Below are 17,895 nucleotides of genomic sequence, written 5' to 3' on the forward strand. Positions count from 1 at the left end.
CCCGTCTCACATAGCGAGATCGCTAGCGAGATCGCTGCTGTGTCACGGTTTTGGTGACGCAACAGCGACCTCACCAGCGATGTTGCTATGTGTGACACTTTGCAGCGATCATGCCCCTGCTGTGAGGTTGCTGATCGCTGCAGAATGTCCTGGACCTTTTTTTTGGTGGTTGCCCTGCCGCTGGTCAGCACACGTCGCTGTGTGTGACCAGCGGGAGCAGCGATCAGGCTGGTAACCATGATAAACATCGGGTTACTAGGGGCACACGTGCACTTAGTAACCCGCTGTTTAGCATGGTTATGAGCCTGCTAAAGTGAGTGGTAACCTCCCGCTCACCGTAGCAGAGTGATAACCATGATAAACAGCGGGTTACTAGGTGCGCGTGTGCCCCTAGTAACCCGATGTTTATCATGGTTACCAGCCTGCTCCTGCTTCAGCAGGCTGGTAACCAGGAGCAGGACATCGTGGAAAGATTCTTTCCACGGTGTCGCTGCTCCCCTGATTGCTGGTGAGCCTGCCTGTTTGACAGCTCACCAGCGACCCCATAGCGACGCAGCAACGATCCCTGACAGGTCGTATAGTTGTCGGGATCGTTGCAGCGTCGCTAAGTGTGACGGGGCCTTTACTTTTGGGAGCATGCATTTTCTTCAAAGTGCCTTTGAGCTACTAGTAACATGGAAAACCTCATTTTTTCCATTGACATACAACAGATTTGAGTTGGGGCTTCTTTTTTGAAGGATGAGTTGAAGTTTTTATTTGTGCCATTTAGGGTTAAATCAAAATTTTTATTGCTTTTTATTCTGGTTTTTTTTTTTGGTAGACAAAAAGAACAAAAACAACATTTCAGGAATGGTCTTTAATTTTTTATGCAGTTTTGTGTTATTCACCGTGCAATAAAAGTGATAAATCTACTTTATTCTGCGGGACAGTATGATTATAGCAACACCAGGGTTATACAGTATTTTGCTATTTTAAAACACTTTTTTAGAAAAATATATTTGTTTTTCAATCATCATATTCTGAGAGCTATAACTTTTTTATTTTTCTCCCGAAAGATCTATGTGATAGCTTATTTTTTGTGGGAGGAGTTATTGGTACCAGGTAGCAGGGTGTCGACTACAATATATAGATTACAATTGTTGCTGATGGTGCCTGTTCTGCTTCTAAACTGGCTCCAACATCGCAATGTACAGTGCTTTGCTGGGACTTGGTTGCTGTGGCATACATGTATGGAAGGGGTTAAAGACGCAGCCAATTTTCGTTTTTGTGATTTTCTTTTTTTGTTCCTTTATTCAAGCTGCCACAATTTCTATGAATTTTCAGTCAACATATCCATATAAGAACTTGCAGGACAAGTTGCAGTATTGAATGACAACACTCATTTTACCATATAAAGTATGGAAAACAGAGAAAAAAATCCATGTGAAGTGAAATGGTGACAACTGCAATTCCACCATCCTTTATTACATGTATCGGTTTTACGGTATCCATTGTGTCTGAAAAATGATCGGGCAACATGATTCTCCAGGTCGTTACGATTATGGCGATACCAAATTCATGCAGTTTTCTTATTTTAGTAGTTAAAAAAGTTGTAAAAGAAAATTAAAGTCTATTTAATTTATAGCATTATATATATATATATATATACATACATATATATATATACATATATATATATTATTTAGATTCCACGTTAATAGGAAGAGTATATGGAATATTGTAACATTCTCTCCGCCACATCTAGTTAGATAAGGGGAGAAGGAGGACAGAGGCTGCCAGCACTGACTCCCAAGCTGGAAACCCTCCTATCGAAATCCGGATCCCCCACCTCCACTCTCTGCTGATGAGGCTGTGGACTGTGCAGGACTTGGGAGGGCTGGGCAGGACTTGGCAGGGCTGGGCAGGACTTGGCAGGGCTGGGCAGGACTTGGCAGGGCTGGGCAGGACTTGGCAGGGCTGGGCAGGACTTGGCAGGGCTGGGCAGGACTTGGGAGGGCTGGGCAGGACTTGGGAGGGCTGGGCAGGACTTGGCAGGGCTGGGCAGGACTTGGGAGGGCTGGGCAGGACTTGGCAGGGCTGGGCAGGACTTGGGAGGGCTGGGCAGGACTTGGGAGGGCTGGGCAGGACTTGGCAGGGCTGGGCAGGACTTGGGAGGGCTGTCCCCTCCCCGGATGTGTGCAAGTGGATGCATTCTTCCAGGCTGTGCTGGGATTATCAGCAGGAAAGACTGCTCTGCTCTGTGCTAGGCTGTCTGTTGGGAGCAGCCCCATGTCCCAGCCTGATGATAACTCTCACCAGGTCTAGGTTAAGGCTTATTTCCAAAGGTGAGTATTGCAATAGGGCTGTCTCACTAACTACACTGATATTCCTTCTGTATGCTGTGAATGCCCCTTATCTATCTCTCTGGGCGAGCTGGTACCTATAGGAGCGAGATTTTAGTGCTCTAGCATCTGGAGACTTGTAGCGTGTAGTTATATTGGGTCATGCTGACTTTAGTAATACTGATAGCTCCAGGGAACGCTGGAATAGGTAGCCTGTAGTAATAGATAAGGCTGACATCTGGGACGTGTAGTTTCATATCCTATACTGTGCGGGAGAGGAGATGCCATGCAGTGTAAAGCAACTGTACTGAGGTTCATCCTTCTTGCTAGAGTTGATGCCTGCTGTGTGACTATGTATAGTACGGAGTACGGGGTGGGTGACATAAGATGACAGGCGATAGACGAGGCCGATAGGGTTGAATCGTATGACGTGGTTTAATTGAGGGTGTCAGGATGATTGGGTTTAACAAACTGGGAGGCATAGAGGATGCAATGTAACAGTGATTGACGGTAAATTATAGGATAATAGTATTTTGCGTTACTTCTCCCTTCCAATAAGAGATAAATTACATCTTTTATTATAGGGGGAAGTGTCATACAGAGGTTTAATGTAGATGGCAATAGGGATGTTGTAATTCTAGACAGCAGGGCTCTCATGCTCACTGACACAATAAAAGCCGCAGGGTTCCCATAAAATTATCAGTGACCGCCATAGTGTCCCCAATAGTGACAGCCAAAGTGCCCTCTTAAGTTAGCATATGCGTAAAATGTTTTTTTTTCTGCCATTTTATCATTGGGTTCACAAACAAAAAAGTGGCAGAATAAGCCCTAACAGAATGATCAAAATAAGGGTCCTATTAATTTGTATAGGAAAAAGATTTGCTGATCATATGTTCAGGCTTTTGAACGGATCGAAATGCTTCAGGCTTCCTAATACACTAAAAGAAATGAAATGGACATTCTTCAGGCATAGACAATAGAGGTTACTGAGAAAGTTAAAAAGACACTGTAAGATGCCCACGTGTCTTTTCGAGTTTTGACAGCATTTTCTTCAGTGTTAAATTTATTTTAAAAAAAACATCTGAAAATTTTCAGTAAAAAGATGCTGAAAAAACACCGGTGGAAAAAAGCTGCTCAGAAAATGACCAAAAATTGCCCAAAAAAAAAAGACGTTTCTCAGACTGGGATGAGGGATAAAGATTGAATTGGCCTTTATGGGTGAGTGTCGCATCAAGTTCTAGTTTTGAGGATACTATTTTCAGGACTGTGCTTTGCTTTATATGATGCTAAGTACCAACTACCTGTATAAGAGAGGAGAGCTGATTAACCCTTTGAATTTAACAAAATGGTGAACTATTGCCAACACTCCAGGACTGTATATTATATCTACAGTTAGTATTATTATTATGCTTCTATAGCGCCATCATATTCCACAGCGCTTTACATACATAATCATTGCTGTCCCCATTGGGGCTCACAATCTAGATTCCCTATCAGTATGTCTTTGGAGTGTGGGAGGAAAACGGAGAACCCGGAGGAAACCCACGCAAACACGGGGAGAACATACAAACTACTTGCAGATGTTGTCCTTGGTGGGATTTGAACCCAGGACCCCAGCGCTGCAATGCTAACCACTGAGCCACCATGCTGTCCAGTTACTGTATGCTTTTGTACCAGCTCATAGGTTATACATGATGAACACGTGCCAAGGTGACATGACTGAGAGGCTATTACATCTCACCCTGGAGATTATCTACTTGCTTACTGGTCAGGTAAGGGATTCTGACAATTACTGTATGTTACATAGTAGCACTTCATTTATAAACAGGAATTAGAAAAGTATAGGGGCAAAAATCTATTATATTTAGCATTTTCTGTCATACTAGGATTATGGACCAATGAAAAAGTCTGAGGAGCTCACTGATGACCAACATGAGTCAAATAAACTAATCATGCAACTTGACACAAAAAACAAGCAGAAGATCTTGGACCTCACTAAAAAGATAATTAATCTGCTGACTGGAGAGGTGAGCGCTGCTGGGAATACTGGACATTGTACAATAACACAAGTGATAGTGTCTGGATGATAATGTATTATTGTGTCTCAGGTTCCTGTAAGGTGTCAGGATGTCGCTGTGTATTTCTCCATGGAGGAGTGGGAGTACATAGAAGGACACAAGGATCTCTACGAGGACGTCATCATGGAGAAGCGGCAGACCCTCACGTCACTAGGTAAGAAAAAGTCTTCTTTCACATGTGCTACATGGCACCATCTTTTTGATTAGCATTTATAGCCAAATGACCATCTTCTACAATTGAAACAAATTACTTACAATTTGTGTCACCTGTACAAGCCATTCAGCCCAAAATCATGGTAAAGCATGTGTTAGTAAGTGGTAATTGGCCATGTGGCAAAAAGTGGGAACCAATAGGGTCATGTAAAAATACTCCTAAGGATCCATTACGTTATCTGATTCGCACATAACCCAAGGATTTAGTCACTGCATTTGTGTCCTACAGAAAAATCCAACAAAAGAAGTTCATCAGAGAGTAGGCCATGTCATCCCTATACACAGGATGCAAAACAGGAACATCTCAACAGCTTTCATGATTGCAAGGTAAGTTCTGCCAAGCTTTGAAGTTGACATTATGAAATTTGTGGTTATTAAAGGGGTTCTAAGGGACATTAACATTGAAGGCCTATCCATGGGATTGGGCATGAACGGTTGATGGTGAAAAGGTAACATGAATTGGAGAAGCTTATGTGCAATAGTAAACATTAAAAAACAAAAACATTTTTCTAAAGGCAAAACACCAATCAGCATTGGTAGGTGAAGGTAGGCCATCAATTTCAGTGTCCCATGGCACCCCAAAAGTTTCCAGAAGTGTCCCTAATGCCCCTTACAGGAGCCACAATTCTAGCAAAAGTCAGGCCAAAAGTCAGGACCAACACGGACGCTTCTTGCTGTGAAAAATCAAGATCTTGCTCTTTGCACTAACACAATGCTGCCAAATCCTTTACTATGTTGCTACTTAAAGGATGTGGCAGTGATAGGTTAGTGTAAAGCGCAAGATCTCATGATAACACAAACTTTCATAGCAAAGGTTTGTGGGATCCGCTATGCATGACCAGATCCCACGACCAGTAAGTATGGTCCTGACTTTTCCTGGAAAGTTAAATCTTTTAGGGGGAAATTAGGAACACTTCTTGCCACTTTTGATAATATGTTATATTTAGAAAAAATGATCAGTCTCTGGTTGCCATTGATTGCACCAGTCTGGGCTGCTCTTTTTATTTAAAGAAGCACTCCTTCCATCAACATTTTTATCCTAATTATATATTGCAATCCTCATATCATATAGCACTGTGTACTTACAATTGCTCATTTTAACCTTTTTACCCAGCTAATTCATCTGTTTTCAATTAGGTCTATAACATCACATGATTAAAAACTGACTATCTGGATCCTTCTAAGCTCTATGTAGAAACAGAAGGTCAGTTTTCCCTGTATGAGTCATAAGTGACCGCTAAAGTCCCTGGCAGGAGGAGGAGCTGAGCAGCTGAGTCAGGAGTTGAAGAGGGGAATGATTTTTGCATGGACAAGAGACTTCCTGTTTCTACATAGAGCAGAGAAAACTGAAGAAATAGCTGGGTAGAAAGGCAAAATGAGCAATTGTAAGTATACAGTGCTGTATAATATGATGACTGCAATATACTAAGGGGATAAAAACTTTGATGGGAGTGTTTCTTTATATAAAAAGGGCAGCCCCGACTGGTGATAAGTACTCTTTATAGTTTAAAATCAGATGTCCTTTATTAATTTTTATAAAGATTTTCTAAATAAAAACACAACAACAACCAGACAAACATTGGAGAAACACAGTTCTCCACCCCCCAACCTTAAGAAGCATTAAACATGAGTTATTTATACATCCTGGCCCTGCAAAACCAGCATAATTAGATGAACAAGTATTTGAGCATGGTAACAATACTCAATCCAATTACATATAACTTGTGGAAGTACTAATAACATTTTTATTAATTTTCAAAGAAGTTTAATTTGAGGCATCATATAAACGTAATTCAAAGCAAGCCGAGGCAAAATCTCCTCAGTTCCCTTGATGTCAAACCAGAGCCATCAATCCATAGACCCTATATCTTGTCAAATTTATAGATAGGCATATACCTAAAAAGAGATGCTTTTTCCAAATTTACTAGCCAGTTAACTTTATCAATAAATGCTGATATCATAGGCTCCTGATCTGCTATCCATTTTTGGGCTATCAATTTTCTTGCCATATATAACATACGTGCCGCCGCAATTTTGCCGTACTCATCAATAGTTACATCTTCAGCATATCCCAGTATACATACTAATGCTGAAAGCTCTACGTCAATTGAATAAACCCTGTTAATCATTGCTACAACACTCTTCCGAAAGGACACAAAGTTAGGACAGTTCCACATCATATGAAGCATATCTGCTATGCTAGTTTTGCATCTAGGACAGTGGGGACTTGAACGAAATCCTATGTTAATTAAGAATTGAGGTGTCCTGTATACCTGGTGTATCACATATATATGGGACAGTCTATGGGATTCACTTAAAGACAGCTGTGGAACTCTTTCCAGTATTTCTGACCAGTGATTTTCCTCTATGGGTCCCATTACACTCTCCCATTTCTCTTTTGATCACATCGGCTGGTTTGTTAATATAATGTCTAAGAGAATGTTATAAAGTAATGAGATCAGTCCATGAGAACTGTGTAGATTAGCTATTCTCTGTATTATTGAGTTTCGGGGTACCCCTCCTTCCAAAACAATGCCTTACGCCCGATATGCGTGCCTAAATTGTAAGTATTTGTAGAATTCAGAGTGAGGTAACCCATATTCGCTTTGCAGCTGTGAGAATTCCTTAATCACATCACCTATCAGCACTTGATTAAGTCTGTTTAAACCCTTGGAGCTCCAGGAGCCAAATCCCACCAGTTGGTATAGATTTGGAAGCCATGGAGTTTCCATAATGAAGTAAATTGCGAAACACATTCTATACCTTGTAGTTTTTTCACCGTCGCTTAAAGTTTGACATAACAGCATAGTCGGTATTTTGCCTCCAAGTGTCCCAAACTTATTCGCCTCCAAACCTCAAAGAGTTTATCTGATTGGAAATAATGCTGTAGCAACATACGCTGAGCTCCCCCTCCCCAGGGTCGTCCCATCCCTGAATATGTTAAAGCTGAGATGCCACATAATATACCCATGGGTTAGGAACCGCCAGGCCTCCCATTGATTTGTTTCTTTGCAATGTTTCGGAGTCTGTTTGCTCCATATTAATTTTCTAAACTCCTGACTGACTTTTTAAGACAAATTTCCGATTTATCCATTTTGGGGAGTTGTGTAGAACATGCAGCAATTGTGGTATCTAGATCATTTTGACCAGGTTAGCACGGCCCACAACCGACAACGGTAACTTAGACCAGGCGCCTAGTTTACCTCTAATTTTAATTAAGACTAGATCAAGATTCAACTTCTCATAATCATTTATTTTTGCCGATATATTGATGCCTAAATATTTAAACTCCGATACCACTTGTAAACCCGAGTTAATGTAGTGGGAAGCATTCTCATCTGTATTAGCCAATGGAAGTACAACTGATTTGTTCCAGTTTATCTTCAGACAAGAGTATTTTCCAAATGTTTCTATCATTTCCATTGCCATAGAAAGGGACTCAGAAGTTTTAGCCAGAAATAATAAAGTGTCATCAGCGTATAACGCGACCTTCTCTTCACTATTCCCTCTACGAAACCCAACTATTCCTGGATACTCCCTGATATCCGATGCCAGGGGTTCAATGGCCAGTGCAAAGAGAGGGGGGATAATGGGCACCCCTGCCTCTTACCTTTACTCAATTCAAAAGCCGGGGAGAGGTGTCCATTTACCCGTATTCCAGCCATCGGCCTACCATACTGCAATTTAACCCATGAAATAAAACTAGGTCCTATACCAAACTTTTCCAACACCGCCCATAAACCCATAAATATTCCCAACAGAATCAAACGCCTTAGCGGCTTCCAGAGAACATACAGCCCTGTCCCCATCACCATCCACTGGCAATTGAAGATTAAGAAACTATCTCCGGATATTAACAGTTGTTGATCTAGCCGGCATGAAGCCTGACTGGTCAGTATGGATAACTGTAGAAATTACTGTATTCAATCTAGACGTCAGAAACTTCACAATAATTTTAACATCAGTTGACAATGAAGATATCGGCCTATATGAGTCAGGGATTAAAGGGTCTTTACCTGGCTTAGGTATGACTATCACCGCCTCTTGCATTGAATGGGGTAGGGTTCCCCCCCTCACCGCCTCCTCCAGGGTAACCAGTAAGTGGGGAAGTAGAATATTTCTTATATATTTCTGTGGGAAGCCCGTCTAGTCCTGGCGATTTATTAGCCATAGAGGCTACTGCTATTTGTAAGGTACTCTTTATAGTTAACCTAAATTTATTAATTCATTTATGATATGTTTGGCTTCTTTAGAGTGAAGATGGAGTAGAAAAGACTTTTGCCGAAAGTGTTCAACCATGTAATATAGGGAAAATACTTACTATATACTTAGGTAAGAATATCTGTGTGTCCAGTCAAGAACATATTCTTATTTTCTACACTCTATAAAACCTACCCTCAAATGTATCTCCCTCCAATAATCACTGTTAAAGTGGTTGTCTGATACTTTAATATTGATGGATTAATCTTAGGATAGAATTGATTCTGGCAACACTAGTCGGTATCCTCTGCTATATTCTTAGCATAGGTTATCACTATCAGATCAGTGAGGGTGTGACACCCAGCACCCCTGCCCATCAATTGTTCCCGATGCCAGAGGTGGTCAGATGTGCTTGGTTGCAGAGGAAAACAGCACGTCTCCGTACACTAAGTAGCAGTGTACTGCAGATGCAGCCCTATTCATTCAAATAACAGCGGATGTGCAGTACTGCAACTGGTCAGTCATCCGACCCCGGGAACAGCTGATGGGCGAGGATGCCGGGTGTCATACCCCCACAAGTCTAGTATTGATGACCTATCCTAAAAATAGGTAATCTATATTAAAGTACTGGACAACACCATGTCACACATGCTTCATTCTTCACTCCCAATATCTAGAGACACTGACTCATTTCTTGACTAATGAGAAGTGTTACATACATGTATTTAGCATCATCTCATTTTGAGCTCATACACACTTGTCTATAAAAAACACAGGTTAAAAAAACACAGTGCAGTTTTTTTTCCAGTTATTGTTTTCAAATTGTGTTTCCAGTTTTTCTTTTGTAATTGTTTGTTAGTTTTGTATTTTGTTGAATTAGTATTTTTGTAATGTTGCTGAAATATGGATGCTGACAGTCATAACAAATATATACTTGTGAACTATACAAACATAAAATATGTATTTTTTAAATTGAATCCATTGAAATTGTACCCATGCTGCAATTAAAAAAAAAATGCCATGCTCTTACAAAACGCCGTTATAAAACATGGAAATATAAATAAAAACATACCAGCAAGGAAAAATAATACAAAGTTTTCAATGAAAATATAGAATTAATACAGGTTCATAATGCATAAGTGTTAATGAGCCTTCATGCCATGATACTATTGAATTATATTGTAATACATGTTTTATATTTTTCAGAAAAAGAATTTAAAAATGGCATTCTTCCTGAAGGCAATAACCCATTTCCAAACTTAAATAAAGAATATGACATTACCAAGAATTCTAAAAATCTTTTTGCCTTAGATAGACATCAGTACAGAACAGATATCCTGTCTGATTGCATGGAGCCGAGAGGTTTAGCTGGACCACTAAAAGTATTCCCATCTCTTACTTCTCACATACAAATTCAGCAAAACCTTCCTAAGGAAAATCTGATTCTAAGTTTGCAACGAGGGAATCCTAAGAGTGATGGACTGTTCTCTTGTCCGGAGTGTGATAAAAGATTTAAGCGAAAAGCTTCTCTCACAGCACACCAGAAACTTCACATAAGTCAGAACCGATATTTGTGCACAGAGTGCCCCAAAACGTTTCCATATGCATCGAAACTCCTCCGACACCAGATAATTCACAGTAGTAAAAAGCAGTTTCTCTGTAACGATTGTGGAAAGCGCTTTATGACAAAGGACTACCTTCTTGATCATCAAGAATCCCACATCATGAAGAAAAGAACCTTCCCGTGTCTTGAGTGTGGCAAACATTTTTCTCAAAAAATAGTACTTGTAAGACACCTGAGAATACACAGTGTAGAGAACCCCTTTACATGTCTCGAATGTGGGAAAAACTTTACACAGAAATCGGATTTGGTACGACATACGAGAACTCACACTGGAGAGAAGCCATATACTTGCACGGCCTGCTCAAAATGCTTTGCACAAAAATCTGGGCTTCTGAGACATCAGCTAATCCACAGAGACTAGATGGGGACTCTGATCAGGCTATCATGTGTGTTCACACTTATATTTGGAAACATTATGTCACCTTTGTAGAGAGTGGTTGTTACGCTATAGATCTTTAAAGGCAATTACTATTACTTACCTGTACACAGCAAAACACAAAAACAATTATGGTGTACTAGTAAAATTACCTTCTCACAGGTGTATTTGGTTTTCCAGTTTGTTATTTGTGTGTGGGTAAAAACCAAGGCCGTGGAGTCAGTATAAAAAGCTGCGTTTACAGCACCAACAAAAGCTATATTTCAGAAATCTCATGCACACAATTGTTTTTTTTTACCCCTGACTTGAATTGGAAAACTGCAGCGTTTTTTCACCCATAGAAAGCAATGAGCAAAAACGCAGGTGTAAGGTTTTGCTGTCTTTTTTAGGGAGAAAACTCAAGAACAACAGGCATTGAACTGTATCAGCATGAAAAACACTGAAAAAAAACCGCAGCAAAACCTGATTTTTTTAACCCCTTTAAAGTCCATGATGTATTAATACGCGTCAGTGCCCTGGGCTTTAAGAGCCTGACCCGTATTAATACGTCATGGCGCACAGGCTGTGCGGGCACGATCGCCGCCAGGTGTCAGCTGATCGTCACAGCTGACACCTGGTACTATGTCCAGGGAGCGGTCCCGCACCGCTCCCGACACAATAACCCCCACAATGCTGCGATCGAAGTCGATCGCAGCATTGCGGTGGCTAAGGGGAGCTGATTGCAATACTCGCCTCCTCTCCCGGCCTCCAGCGCTGTCTGCCGCGGCTTCCCGGATGTTGCCATGACGACCCGATGTCGTCATGACAACATCCGGGTCACCAGACAGCAGGAAGACTTTTTGTTCATGCGCAGTAATGACCAAACCATCTACTCCTTGTCCAGCTCTGACAGCCGGCATGGCACAGGGATGGTGCTCCATTCCTGTGCTATGCAGGCGATCAGAATAAAAAAAGTGAAAGTCCCATAGTGGGACATAGAATAAAAGTAAAAAAACTGTCAGAAAGTGAAAAAAAAAAAAAAAGTTGTAAAAATATAAAAAATAATAATAATAATCCACCAAAAATAAAAATATAATGTACCCATCAATAAATATTATTATGAAAACAAAACAAACAATAAAAGTAAACATATTTGGTATTGCCGCGTGCGGAACGACCTGACCTATAAAGTTTTCCCACTAGTTAACCCCTTCAGTGAACACGGTAAAAAAAAAAAAAAAACCAATGCTTTATCATCATGCCGCCAAACGAAAAATGGAATAACACGCAATCAAAAAGACGAATATAAATAAAAATGGTACCACTGAAAACGTCATCTCGTCCCGCAAAAAACAAGCCGCCATACAGCGCCATCATCCGAAAAATCAAAAAGTTATAGCTCTCAGAATAAAGAGATGCAAAACAAATGTTTTTTCTATAAAATAGCTTTTATTGTGTAAAAGCGCCAAAACATACAAAAACTATATAAATGTGGTACCGCTGTAAACGTACTGACCCGAAGAATAAAGCTGTCTTATCAATTTTACCACACGCGGAACAGAATAAAAAAAAAAACAATTCCTGAATTGTTGGTTTTTGTTTATTCTGCCTTCTAAAAATCAGAATAGAAAACAATCAAAAAATGTCACATGCCTGTAAAGGGCACTAATAAAAATGTCAACTCATCCCGCAAAAAACAAGCCGTCACATGACTCTGTGAGCCAAAATATGGAAAAATTACAGCTCTCAAAATATGGCGATGCAAAAACTAGATTTTACAAAATATGCGTCTTTTAGTGTGTGACAGCTGTCAGTCATAAAAACCCCATATGATTCTGGCATCACTGTAGTCGCACCGACCCGAAGAATAAAGTCGTCTAATCACTTATACCACTCTAGGAACGGCGTAAAAAATAAATGCTAGGGCTAGGGTTGGGGTTAGGGTTGTTTTTTTCTTCAAAAGTAAAAGAAAAGATGATATGGCGACTAGTGTTGAGCGCAAGTGCTCGCTACTTGAGTTTGCATCGGGTACTCGAGTATGCACCGAGTATTGCAGGTGCTCGAGTGACATGCTCGAGTCTCCGCCCCATATGCTTCGCTGCCAAAAACACCTCGCTGGGATTGCCTGCCATGCACGAGCGATCCCCGCATGGTTTTTTTTGGGTGTCTAATAACCGTTAAACATGTGGGCGGGGACTCAAGCATGTCACTCGAGCATGCGCGATACTTGGTGCATACCTGAGTACCCGATGCAAACTCAACTAGCGAGCACTTGCGCTCAAGACTAATGACAACTTATTCAATATGATGACCTAATGTTATCAAATTCTGTGTCGTACCTCTGGGTTCAAAATGTTCACTATAGCCCCCCTTGATAAAATCCTTGAGGGGTGTAGTTTCCAAAATGGAGTCACTTGTGGGGGGTTTCCACTATTTACACACATCAGGGGCTCTCCCAACGCGACATGGCGTCCGCTCTCGATTCCAGACGATTTTGCGTTCAAAAAGTCACACAGTGCTCCTTCCCTTCTGAACTCTGCCATGCGCCCAAACACGGTATTTTCCTCACATATGGGGTATTGGCGTACTCAGGAGAAATTGCACAACAGTTTTTGGGGTCCATTTTCTCTTCTTACACTTGTGAAAATAAAAAAATTGGGGCTAAAACATCATTTTTGTGGAAAAAGTTAGATTTTTTTATTTTCACGGCTCCATGTTATAAACTTCTGTAAAGGACTTGGGGGTTCAAGGTGCTCACCACACATCTAGATAAGTTCCCTGAGGGGTCTAGTTTCCAAAATGGTGTCACTTGTGGGGGGTTTCCACTGTTTAGGCACATCAGGGGCTCCCCAAATGCAACATGGCGTCCGCTAATTATTCTAGCAAATTTTACATTCAAAAAGTCAAATGGCGCTCCTTCCCTTCCGAGCCTTGCCGTGCGCCCATGCAGTGGTTTTTCCCCACATATGGGGTATCTGCGTGCCCAGGGGAAATTGCACAACAAATTTTGGGGTCCATTTTTTCCTGTTACCCCTGCGAAAATAAAAAAAATTGTGTATAAAGTAAAACTTGTGAAAAAAGTTACCGTAAATGTTAATTTTTTTCTTTCACATTCCAAAAATTCCTGTGAAGCACCTGAAGGACTAATAAACTTCTTGAATGTGGTTTTGAGCGCAGTTTTTAGAATGGTGTCACTTTTGGGTATTTTGTCATAAAGACCCCTCAAAGTGACTTCAAATGTGATGTGGTCCCTAAAAAAATGGTTTTGTAAATTTTGTTGGAAAAATGAGAAATCGCTGGTCAACTTTTAACCCTTATAGCTCCCTAATAAAAAAAAATTTGGTTCCAAAATTGTGCTGATGTAAAGTAGACATGTGGGAAATGTTATTTATTAACTATTTTGTGTGACATATCGCTCTGATTTAAGGGCATGAAAATTCAAAGTTTGAAAATTGCAAAATTTTCGCCAAATTTCCATTTTTTTCACAAATAAACGCAAGTGATATCAAAGAAATTTTACCACAATCATGAAGTACAAAATGTCACGAAAAAACATTCTCAGAATCAGGGGGATCCATTGAAGCGTTCCAGAGTAATTACCTCATAAAGTGACAGTGGTCAGAATTGTAACAATTGGCCTGGTGTAACATACCTGGCGGCGTCCTTGCATGGTGGTCCATCTCCCACTGTGCAAGAGGGCGCACTTGATCTCCTGTCCAGAATGTCTCTCTGGCTTCCCTCCATGCTGTCTGTTTGTGTCTGTTTCTGCTGCTTAAGGGCGGCGCCCGATCACTTCCTGCCTTTTGTACCTGCTGTGGGTCACACCCCTTGTGCGTCCTCAGCCTATTGCTGTCTGTCACTTGGTATATAGCTCAGCAGCTCCCTTCTATCCCTGCCTGAGCATAGTGTTTCCTTCAGTGTGTGCTTGCACTCTGAAGGTGCCAGGTCCCGTCTCTTGTCTCCTGCTTTTTGTATCAGTTCCCGTGTCTGAACTGAGTCCTGTATGTCTCCTGCTTTGCGGTATCAGCTCCCGTGTCTGAACTGTGTCCTATATGTCTCCTGCTTTGCGGTATCAGCTCCCGTGTCTGAACTGAGTCCTGTATGTCTCCTGCTTTGCGGTATCAGCTCCCGTGTCTGAACTGAGTCCTGTATGTCTCCTGCTTTGCGGTATCAGCTCCCGTGTCTGAACTGAGTCCTTTCTGTGTTCTCTTGTCTGTCCTGTCTGAACACGCTCCTAGCCTGTTCCTCTCGCCTTCTAGTGGCCGATTTCCTAGACCCGCTCCTGTGTCTGGTCTGTCCTGTCTGAACACGCTCCTTGCCTGTTCGTTCCGCCTTCTAGTGGCCGATTTCCTAGACCCGCTCCTGCGTCTGGTCTGTCCTGTCTGAACACGCTCCTTGCCTGTTCGTTCCGCCTCTCTGGGGGCCGTATTCCCAGACCCGCTCCTGTATCCCTCTGCAGTGTCGGTCTCCTCCGTACACTCAGTTCCAGTCTGAACTCTCTCCTGTCCTTTACCTGTTTTGCCTCTATGTCCGTTCCCTTCCTTTTTCTGCAGAGTCTGAACTCGTACCTAACTCCTGCTTGTTGTCTCTGCAAGTACTGTGTGAGTATCTGGCTCTGTCTTTCCCTTCCTGTCTGTTCCGTGTGAACAGAGCCCTGTCCTCCCTGCTCAGCCTTGTCTGCACTCTAGCTGTGCTTGCCTGTAACCCTCTGCCTGTATTGTTCCTGAGTCCCGGTGTGTACTGGGTCCTATCCCGCCTGTGTTCCTACCTGCTAGTGCCTCCCTGTCTGCACTCTAGCTGTGCTTGCCTTTACCCCCCTGCCTGCATACCCGCCTGCCTGCATACCAGTCGTGCCTGCCTATACCCACCAGTCTGTGTGCCAGCCTACCAGCCTGTTCCTGTATTCCCCTGTGTGGGTCAACAGCCGTGTCCGGGGTCTGTCCTGGAGTAGCACCTGGTCCCTCTGCTCGGTTCCTCCTTGGTGCACTGGCGTCGTATGCCGTCGTGCGACCCTGGTCGGATCGGGTGAATACTTAGTCACGCCCCTCCAGGCATTCACTCTCCGGCACGGTCCAGTGGAATCACTACCAATCACACGCACACGCCGCTTAGCCCGGGCGTGTGCATAACAGCATGCTCAGGCCATGGTTCCCGTTGAGCCCCACGGCCTTCGCTCTTTGAGAAGTTTTTCCAGCGAATACATGCATTAAAATAAAATAAATAAATTTTTTTCCCCCTTTAGCTGAGTTCCAGGCGAATTACGCACCCGTCCAGATGGATCTATCAGCCCTCGTTCCTGCGGATCCGCCACGTTACTATGGGGATCCAAGACAGTGTCGTGCATTTGTGGAGCAATGCATGCTACACTTTAAGGCCTACCCTCTCTATTTTCCTTCCGATTGGGCTAAAGTGGCCTTTATGATTGACTACCTAGCGGGTGATGCCTTGAAATGGGTCACCCCCCTATGGGAAGCATGGGATCCTGTCATCCTTGACCTGCAGGCCTTCCTGGTGGCCTTTCGTATGGTCTTCGAGGACCCTAACCTGAAGCCCCTGCTGAAGCTTCACTTCCCAATATCCCGGAGCAGCCCCGACGGGTAATGTGTGTGGGTAGCGCAATAGTCCTCCAGCCCAATGAGACTACTGCCCACCCAGAATCCTCACAGGGTGACTACGCTTTCCGGAATACTTCTCTCAACCTCAAGAGGCAGTCCAGACGTGCTAGACTTAGAGGCAAGCCGTCACGCCAGGGTCTGTCCTCCCTGAGACCTCCTGACCCCAACCTTGAAGTCCCTACTGAAGCTTCATCTCCCTGTATCCCGGAGAAACCCCAATGGGTAATGTGCGTGGGTAGTGCACCAGTTCTCCTGGCCGAAGAGACTTCTGCCCATCCAGACTCCACACAGGAGAACTTCCTGCACCCGGCATCAGATGCTTCTTTCTCTTTAACCGGTGTGCATGTCCAAGGATGCTCCAAAGCTGTGGTTACCTCAGAGTCTGTGCACCTCTACTACCTGGCGGAGGATCCCCTGTTGCCTCCTGAACCCTCCGGGATACCACTCGATGACAAATGGAGAGAGACTTCTCTACACCCGGTACTCAATACTTTGTCCGCTTCGTCCTGTGAGCCTGACAATGGGTACCCCAAAGTGGTAGTTACCTCCGAGTCTCTACACCCCTCCGACCAGGCGGAGGATCTCCAGTTGTCTCCTGAACCCTTCGGGGTGCTACCTGGTAGCGAAAGGACAGAGACTCTCCTATACTCTGTACCTGATACCTCGCTCGCTTCGTCCAGTGAGTCCAACTTAGTGTACTCCGAAGCAGAGGTTACTCCTGAGTCTCTACACCCCTCCGACCAGGCGGAGGACCTCCAGTTGTGTTCAGAATCCTTCGGGGTGCCACCTGGTGGTGAATGGACAGAGACTTTCCTATATCCTGGATCTGATACCTCGCTTGCTTCGTCCAGTGAGTCCGACCTAGTGTACTCTGAAGCAGAGGTTACCCGTGAGTCTCTACACCCCTCTGACCAGGCGGAGGACCGCCAGCTGTCTCCAGAACCCTTCGGGGTGCCACCTGGTGGTGAATGGACAGAGACTTTCCTATACTCGGTACCCGATACCTCGCCTGCTTCCTCCAGTGAGTCCGACCTAGTGTACTCTGAAGCAGAGGTTACCCGTGAGTCTCTACACCCCTCTGACCAGGCGGAGGACCGCCAGCTGTCTCCAGAACCCTTCGGGGTGCCACCTGGTGGTGAATGGACAGAGACTTTCCTATACTCGGTACCCGATACCTCGCCTGCTTCCTCCAGTGAGTCCGACCTAGTGTACTCTGAAGCAGTTGTTTTCTCTGAGCCTCTGCACTCTTCTGACCCGGCGGAGGACCTCCAGTTGTTTCCTGAATCCTCCGGGATACCACCAGATAACAAAGAGACAGTGACTTTTCCTCATTATGTACCTGATAACCCATCTATTTCTTCCTGTGAGCTTGACAAGATGTACCTCGAAGCAGAGATTACCCTTAAGTCTCTGTCCCCCTCCAACCCAGTGAACGACTGGCCCTCGAATTCCCTGCGGAAGATTCTGGCAGGCCTGAAGAAGAGGGGGC

At 43.4% G+C, this 17,895-nt stretch overlaps 1 protein-coding gene across 3 annotated transcripts; it reads left to right on the forward strand.

Moving 5' to 3' along the window:
* Positions 1-2,124: 2,124 nt before the first annotated feature.
* LOC141273105 (uncharacterized) lies at positions 2,125-12,714 on the forward strand. 3 transcript variants are annotated; one of them, XM_073684493.1, is made up of 8 exons: positions 2,125-2,324; positions 3,417-3,539; positions 3,999-4,093; positions 4,208-4,348; positions 4,430-4,553; positions 4,842-4,939; positions 8,866-8,944; positions 10,019-12,713. In XM_073684493.1, the coding sequence occupies exons 2-8, from the start codon at positions 3,536-3,538 to the stop codon at positions 10,795-10,797; spliced, it is 1,320 nt and encodes a 439-aa protein (XP_073540594.1). In that variant the 5' UTR covers positions 2,125-2,324; positions 3,417-3,535; the 3' UTR covers positions 10,798-12,713. The 3 variants fall into 3 exon arrangements, with proteins under 3 accessions (XP_073540594.1, XP_073540595.1, XP_073540593.1); XM_073684494.1 differs by lacking the exon at positions 3,417-3,539 and having other exon boundaries at positions 4,006-4,093; positions 10,019-12,714; XM_073684492.1 differs by lacking the exon at positions 3,417-3,539 and having other exon boundaries at positions 2,126-2,324; positions 10,019-12,712.
* The last annotated feature ends 5,181 nt before the right edge of the window (positions 12,715-17,895 follow it).

This window comes from Phyllobates terribilis, unplaced genomic scaffold (genome assembly GCF_046119375.1).
Source record: "Phyllobates terribilis strain yellow unplaced genomic scaffold, ASM4611937v1 Scaffold_5__5_contigs__length_657084704, whole genome shotgun sequence".
Classification (NCBI taxonomy): Eukaryota; Metazoa; Chordata; class Amphibia; order Anura; family Dendrobatidae; genus Phyllobates; species Phyllobates terribilis.

What these genes read in the sequence shown, in the direction of transcription:
- LOC141273105 (XM_073684492.1), top strand. Translation starts at nt 2,186, where the DNA reads ATGCATTCTTCCAGGCTGTGCTGGGATTATCAGCAGGAAAGACTGCTC. An exon ending in TTAATCTGCTGACTGGAGAG is followed by an intron (nt 4,349 to 4,429) that starts GTGAGCGCTGCT and finishes ATTGTGTCTCAG; the next exon opens with GTTCCTGTAAGGTGTCAGGA. An exon ending in AATACTTACTATATACTTAG is followed by an intron (nt 8,945 to 10,018) that starts GTAAGAATATCT and finishes TATATTTTTCAG; the next exon opens with AAAAAGAATTTAAAAATGGC.